This window comes from Canis lupus, chromosome 35, assembly GCF_048164855.1.
Source record: "Canis lupus baileyi chromosome 35, mCanLup2.hap1, whole genome shotgun sequence".
Lineage (NCBI taxonomy): Eukaryota > Metazoa > Chordata > Mammalia > Carnivora > Canidae > Canis > Canis lupus.
In genome coordinates this window covers 1,655,192-1,662,399 of record NC_132872.1, presented here as the reverse complement: position 1 = coordinate 1,662,399, position 7,208 = coordinate 1,655,192, and the positions used below count along the sequence as shown (strand labels likewise).

Sequence of the window (7,208 nt, the reverse complement as noted above, 5' to 3'; positions counted from 1 at the left end):
TAACAAACAGAAAAATGAGCAAATGATGTAGATATATTTAAAAAATTGTCTTTAGTGTATGAAAATGCTGAATCTCACTCATAATAAAAGAAATGCAAAATAAAACTATGCGATACCTTTTTTAAATTATAAAATTGGCAAAGATCAACAAGTTTGATAGTACTATCTGTTGATGAGCATGTGGGGAAAACAAGTACCTTCCTGTATTGCTGATAGTTTAAGTGGTACAACCTTCATAGAAGGTTGGTAAAATTGATTGGTAAAATACACTCCAGTGTCATCTCCTTACCATTTTTCTCTTGCTCAGTCTATATTAGCCACATTTGTGTCCTTGTTCTTCCTCAAGTAAGCCAACACACTTCAGCCCTGGGGGCCTATGCACCTACCTTTCTCTACTATTCATGAAATGCACATCAACTTTTCCTCACCTCCTTCAGGTTTTTACTCAAGTGTCACCTCTAACAGTGAGGCATTCTCTGATTACTATCAAAAAAAGTGGCTCCCAACCCCTCCATCATTCTCTTTTTACCATGCTTTGAATTCCAAGCACTTATCATGTGACATTATTCTATGCATTTATGTTTATTGTCTCTCCTCTCCCACTAGACTGTAACATTGTAAAGACAAGTACTTTGTTGTGTGTACTGCTGCATACCCAGACTCCAGAACAGCACAGGCTCAGCATGTAATAGGTATTCATTAAGTACATACACTGAATGAATGAATGAATGAATGAATGAACCTTTTTGAAGAACAACTTATCAATATCAAAATTTAGACTAGACATACCCAGCAATTCCCCTCTAGGCATTACTTACCGTTTTACAAATGCACAAAATAGAGAATGGTTATTTATGCAGCATTTTTTGTAATAGTGAAAGGAAATACAACCTAAGGTCAACTTTTAAAATATATCATCTACATCTATACAATGGAATACTATGTACATACAGAAGAATCTCTGATTCTAAAAATGTTTTTGCTACCTTTGGCAAATATACATATGGCACATGACCAACTTAAGCCCCTGTTGATACCACTGTTAAGAATGATCCCTTTAGGGCAGCCCGGGGGGCTCAGTGGTTTAGCGCCTGTCTTCGGCCCAGGGCCTGATCCGGAGACCCGGGATTGAGTCCTACTTCGGGCTCCCTGCAGGGAGCCTGCTTCTCCCTCTGCCTGTGTCTCTGCCTCTCCCTCTCTCTCTGACTTTCATGAATCAATAAATAAAATAAAATAAAATAAAATGAATGATCCCTTTAACGGGGCTTTTAATGGTAAAGAGAGAAGGGATGGATAGGTAAAATTGTGACCAGTTTTTACAGGTTTCTGTAATGAGTATTAATCTCCTCCCAGAAAACAAAGAATATCTGCCAATTACATAATACTGTAATAAGAAGAAAGATGTATCTGTATGCATATAACCTGGCTCAACAAAGATCTTCTCTTTCTGGATCGAAACTCACGAATAGGCCTAAGCTGGCAAATGCCTATTATTCATTCATCATGGCTAGATTTCCCTTTTTACAAACAAACCTCTTTATTTATGGGAAGAGCTTTCAGGGTTTTAGCATGCCTTTTAGTACAGGCTTCCTGATCCTGGAGCAGCAGAATTCCCCTGCTGTCTATCAAATGACATCCCCTTGCAGCTGCAGGGCATTCTGTAGGGCTACTCTTCTCCTCCAAAGTTAAGAACACGGAAAACAGTCTTAAATACACATACAGACATAAAGCCTAGAGGATAACCGCCTGGTAACCATATATGCCCTCCGATCTCACCAAAGTATAATTTGCTTACTGTTCCTCAAATAAAATGTTCTAATCCCTATCTGTTTACCACTATCCTCCCTCTCCACCCCATTTCCCCGCCCCTTTTTTTCCTCCCAGTTTCTCTCATCTGGAATTCTATAGAAACTTCTAACCAAACACTACCATTACAAGGGCCAGCCAAAGTCCCCTCTCTCTCTACTTTAGGACAAAGTCTTCCTTGACTGTTCTACCCTATGGTAATCTAGGTTCTGACCCTCTTTAACTTTTATCAAGCATTTGGCTCTTTTTGCTGCCTAATTCTGTTAAATTAGTTTTTCACAAGTTTTTGAGTTATCTTCCAATTAGATTGTAAGCTCCTTAAAGGTTCCTATAGTCTAGGTTTCATATATTCCTCATGCATCTACATAGTAGATACTCTACATGTCCTGGTTTTGTAAAGTAACATGGTCAATCCAAACTTGACCCAACATATACATTTAGTGTTCTTTACATATTTTTCTAGAACCATGTTGATACATTTTTTTTGTATAAACATGGATTTTCTGCTAGCTCAATAAATTCTTTGAGTTCTTGATATCAGAACTCGTCAGCTGACTCTGTGTCCCAGCCACATGACTGCAGTTGTTCATCCTGTGGGAACTCAACTTCGATGTCATAAACGAAATTCGGATCATCCTTCTTCTTCTGATTTTTCTCAAAAAGTTCATCCATGATGCTCTTTCTTTTAGCAAGTTCCTTATCATCTAGTTTGTTCAGGTCTTCCTCAGGATCAATTGTTGTTTCCCGTTTAAATTGTTCCATTGTTTCTGCCAAACTTTGCCCCCATAAGTAACCTCGTAAAAAACTGAATAACTTCTCTAGCTGCCTCAGGGGCACTTGTTCCAGGTAATTCTTGTGTCGTGGATTATTCTTCAATTGTTCAGCAGCTCTGCTGCAATCTAGGAGGGAAAACAAAACCATATACTACACGCAACACATACACCACAAACTACTGAAAGCATTATCTGCTGTTAGAGCCAAGCAGCTAAGTGACTTTTTCAGAATGAATTATTTTGCAGAACTGTAATTATTCCTTTATATCGAGCTTTGAGTGTGTGGGGGTAGGAGGGATGCATTTTTTATTTCCTTGACTTAGTATCACTTTGAGGAGATGTTAAACACTTGTAACTCAAGAAAATATCTGAGATGAAAAGATAGTACTACAGTTTTATTTTTTTATTTTTTTATTTTTTTAAATATTTTTTTTTTATTTATTTATGATAGTCATACAGAGAGAGAGAGAGAGGCAGAGACATAGGCAGAGGGAGAAGGAGAAGCAGGCTCCATGCACCGGGAGCCCGACGTGGGATTCGATCCCGGGTCTCCAGGATCGCGCCCTGGGCCAAAGGCAGGCGCTAAACCGCTGCGCCACCCAGGGTTCCCAGTACTACAGTTTTAGATATTTGTACTGGTACTAAGAAAATATCAAGACTACAAATAAAAAACACATTTGGAGAGAGAAAAGGGAGTCAATATTATTAAATAATGCTATCTCATTTAACTCATCACAATTCCGAAAGGGTGGTATTATCAATTCCCATTTACAGTGAAGCTCACTGACAATAAGTAATTTAGCTGGAACTCACATATTTACCCTGATGGTCATGATTTGAACCAAGGCCTGTACAACTCTGAAGGCCAAGTTACTCCATTATGAGACAAATCATTCGTACTAAGTGATTTAGAGAATATTTAAGATAGGAGGCAAGATAAAACATGAGGTACCTGAAAACTTTGAAAAGTTTCGGACTGGCATGATGCGTTGGCGACTTTTCTCCTTCATTTCATTCTCATAGATTAAGATAATAGCTGGAGGCTGGAACCTAATTCCACATTTCTTGGCAGTGCACATCATTCTCACATACACTTCAGGGTAAATCAGAGGAAATCTGATGAAAATGTGTTAGTCACATAATGACTTCCTGCTAAAGGGGAAAAAAATTTAAGTGTTGGATAAATCACGATCCCCAGTACCCGTCCTCCCCAGCAGATTTGGCTCTAGTCCATCCAGTTCTAGAGATGCATGCTCAGCGTATCAAATTTCAATATTTGAGAGCTACCTGAAAGTTCAGTTTAGCCCTGGGTTATCCTTAGTCTGTTGGATCCCTCGTTCAGTGAGGCATGCAGCTTTGTCCACACATGAGCCTGGAAATGTAGTTCAGTCTGGACCTCTCCATGTACTGCCCTCTTAACCAAAGATTGTACATGTGCCCCTGAGTCAGCCTAAGAATCAACTTTTAGGATCTTTTTTATTTACCAATTAAATGAGTATGTACAAGCATCCTCTATGGCAAGATACTAAGATTATTTAACCTTAAACATTATGTCTTTAGAAGTTTATCAGACCAGGTCTTCTCTGTACTTTCCTAATCATTTTATTCATCAATTTTTAAAAAGATTTTATTTATTTATTCATGCGAGAGAGAGAGAGAGAGAGAGGCAGAGACACAGGCAGAGGGAGAAGCAGGCTCCATGCAGGGAGCCCGATGTGGGACTCGATCCCAAGACCCCGGGATCAACGTCCTGAGTCGAAGGAAGACATTCAACCGCCAAGCCATGCAGGTGTCCCTACTCATCAAGTTTTTTATGATTACTTATTAAATGATTTATCTTTCCTTCTATTCTATATGCCACATGTGGGCAGGGAACATATCCACTGTTCACCAGAATATCCCAGCAAAATACCATACATACTTGTTTAATTTAATGTCCTGGGGCGCCTGGGTGGCTCAGACAGTTGAGCAGCCAGCTCTTGGTTTCAGCTCAGGTCATGGAGCTTAGGTTCAAGCCTGTACTCAGCCGGAGTCTGCTTCTAACCCTCTCCATCCGGCCCTCCCCTCACTCACACAAGACTGCTCTGGCTCTCTCAAGTAAGTAAGTAAATAAATAAATACAATCTTTTAAAATAATTTAATGTACTAATATAAGACACAGCCCATGTATAACCTTTAGGTGTTTATAGGTCTGATAAAAAAAATGCAAACCCATTACAGATTGAACCTCTACATATACAAGGCAATAAGGTTGACATGGTTTTTATTTCAACTTAATTTGTCTCATAATGTTTCTTCAGTTACAAGAAACACAGTTATTTATTTTGTAGTTAATACTTTCTATTCCCTCTTCCTGGTCCCCAATGCCAAAATACACTTAATTATAGGGACTGCTTTAGATGGGACTATGATATCCTCAGGAAAACCTGCAAATGTCAAGGAACCTAGAGGTAAAGCAGCACAGGGTGATGATATCTTCACAAACTTGATTCTGCTAGAGAATTATCAAAGGAACATGGTACATTGGAGAAAACTGGGGACAGGGTCAGGGAGGAGGAGGAGGAGGAAACAAATATAAAATGATCCTTGATTGTTTTTTTCTACACATATAGTTTTTTTTTAGTATACTACTTTTTATATTATACATCTATCTATTGCCTTGTAAATTTAATGACTTACATGATTTTGTCCTCAGATGCTTTACTAATGTGGACATTTCTATGACTGTCAAGTGTTTTGTCCTATGGATATACCATTCGCTCCTTATTGTTAGATGTCAGAATTTTTACTATTAAGAAATTAATTATAGGGGCATCTGGGTGGCTCAGTGGTTGAGCATCTGCCTTTGGCTCAGGTCATGATCTTCGGGTCCTGGAATCGAATCCCCCAGCCAGCTCCCCCGCAGGGAGCCTGCTTTTCCCTCTGCCTGTGTCTCTGTCTCTCTCTCTGTCTCTCAATAAATAAATAAAATCTTTAAAAAATAAATTAATTATAAAGAACTACTTTTTCAAATTACTGTGCTCTGATCTGATGCAAATGATCCTCCTCCTCTTCTTCCTTCTCTTCCTTCTTCTTCACAACTACTACTCCCACATCATTAAAATCTGGTCTGTTAGTAAGCTTTCTAGGAGATCCCACTGAGCACAATATAAATTCCACAGACTCGAGCAAATGGCTCGATGTATGCAACTGATAACAATGTAGTCTTTTTGGCTACAGAGTCTTTCTTTTTAAAATTTAACTTTTATTTGTATTAATGTTTATATCATATAAAATGTAAACTAATTCTGAGAATTGTAACAAAAAAAAAAACTTGTCCCCTGCCCTCCCTCTCTTTTTTTTTTTTTTTTTAATTTCATAGTCACCTCCTGTTGCTATTGTGGTGACCTCAAATGTTTTTTTTGAATCTTTATTTATTTACGATAGTCACACGGAGGGAGAGAGAGAGAGAGGCAGAGACAGAAGCAGGCTCCATGCACCAGGAGCCCGACGTGGGATTCGATCCTGGGTCTCTAGGATCACGCCCTGGGCCAAAGGCAGGCGCTAAACCGCTGCGCCACCCAGGGATCCCGCCCTCCCTCTTTTAAGAGGCAACCAGTTTCAGTTCTTTTAAGTATTTCTCCCAAAATTTATCTCCGTATTTCTTAACGCCACGTTTATACTGCTATTTTCAGTTTTCCATTGCACCTTCCAACATCTTTCCTCTTTATTATTTATTTATTAATATCTAATTTTTTATCCGACATCTTTCCTCTTTTTTTAAATCAAATCAAATCAATTAATTTATTATTTATTAAAATTTTTTTATCCGCCATCTTTCCTCTTTTTAAAAATTTAATTAATTTATTATTATAAAATTTTTTTTTTTAATCCGACATCTTTCCTCTTGCAGACACCTGTCCTAGCTCCAATCTGCACCTAGGTCTACTTACACATTCAGTTTAACTCATTAAGACGGAGGACCCCTTTCCCCCAACTCCCCGGGCGTCGGTGACCCCATGATTCTGCTAAACACCCACAGCACCGAAAAGTGTACGGATTTCTGCCAACAGAAGGACGATCCTTCTGCCAACTCACGACCCCGCTGGTGCAAGACTGACCTTGCCCTTCAGAGAAGATACGGAACGTGCATCTTCTGCACGGGAGGCTCTTAGGCCGCCGCGAAGGGGCTGCTCCCACCCGAGCGCAGCGCACGGAGCAGCACGGACTTCGACTTTGGGGCCGGCGGAGGCTGGCGCTGCAGGGAGAGGCCGCAGCCGTAGTCCCGGCGACGTGACTGTAAAGCGAATTCCCGCGCCGAAGGGCCGAACCCCAAGTACCTGGAGGCGGCGGCGGGAAACTGCCGGGCCGGCTCGCGGGACGGCGTCGGAGGTCGCGGCCCGCACCGCGGCCCAGGGTCACCGTCAGGGTCCCCGCCCCGCCGGTCGTTCCCACAGCAACAGCGCAGGCGTCCGCCACAGCGCGTGCGCCGGCCCTCGCCCCGCCCCCTGCCGGAAGCCGAGGGGCGGGGCGGCGAGCCAACGCGGCGGGGCTTCCGGCTCCCCGCAGCCCGGGTCCCCCGCAAGTTCCGGGGCTGCGGGAAGCCGCGGACGCCAGGGCCGTAGGCGCGCGGCGCCGTCTTCCGTCCCG

The 7,208-nt window shown here is 41.5% G+C and overlaps 1 protein-coding gene across 5 annotated transcripts; it reads right to left on the bottom strand.

Moving 5' to 3' along the window:
• Positions 1-563: 563 nt before the first annotated feature.
• On the bottom strand, positions 564-7,038 carry CEP19 (centrosomal protein 19). 5 transcript variants are annotated; one of them, XM_072811983.1, is made up of 3 exons: positions 6,680-7,038; positions 3,532-3,728; positions 564-2,705 (listed from the first exon to the last, which is right to left on the bottom strand). In XM_072811983.1, exons 2-3 carry the CDS (start codon positions 3,659-3,661, stop codon positions 2,344-2,346), a joined length of 492 nt encoding a protein of 163 aa, XP_072668084.1. In that variant the 5' UTR covers positions 3,662-3,728; positions 6,680-7,038; the 3' UTR covers positions 564-2,343. The 5 variants fall into 5 exon arrangements, with proteins under 5 accessions (XP_072668084.1, XP_072668087.1, XP_072668083.1 ...); XM_072811986.1 differs by having other exon boundaries at positions 3,532-3,672; positions 6,680-7,031; XM_072811982.1 differs by having other exon boundaries at positions 3,532-3,731; positions 6,680-7,018.
• Positions 7,039-7,208: the final 170 nt, after the last annotated feature.

Excerpts from the sequence above, each read along its gene's own strand:
- CEP19 (XM_072811983.1), bottom strand. The coding sequence starts at position 3,661 with ATGATGTGCACTGCCAAGAAATGTGGAATTAGGTTCCAGCCTCCAGCT. Across the intron at positions 2,706-3,531 it reads AAACTTTTCAAAGTTTTCAG|ATTGCAGCAGAGCTGCTGAA; the intron begins GTACCTCATGTT and ends TTTCCCTCCTAG.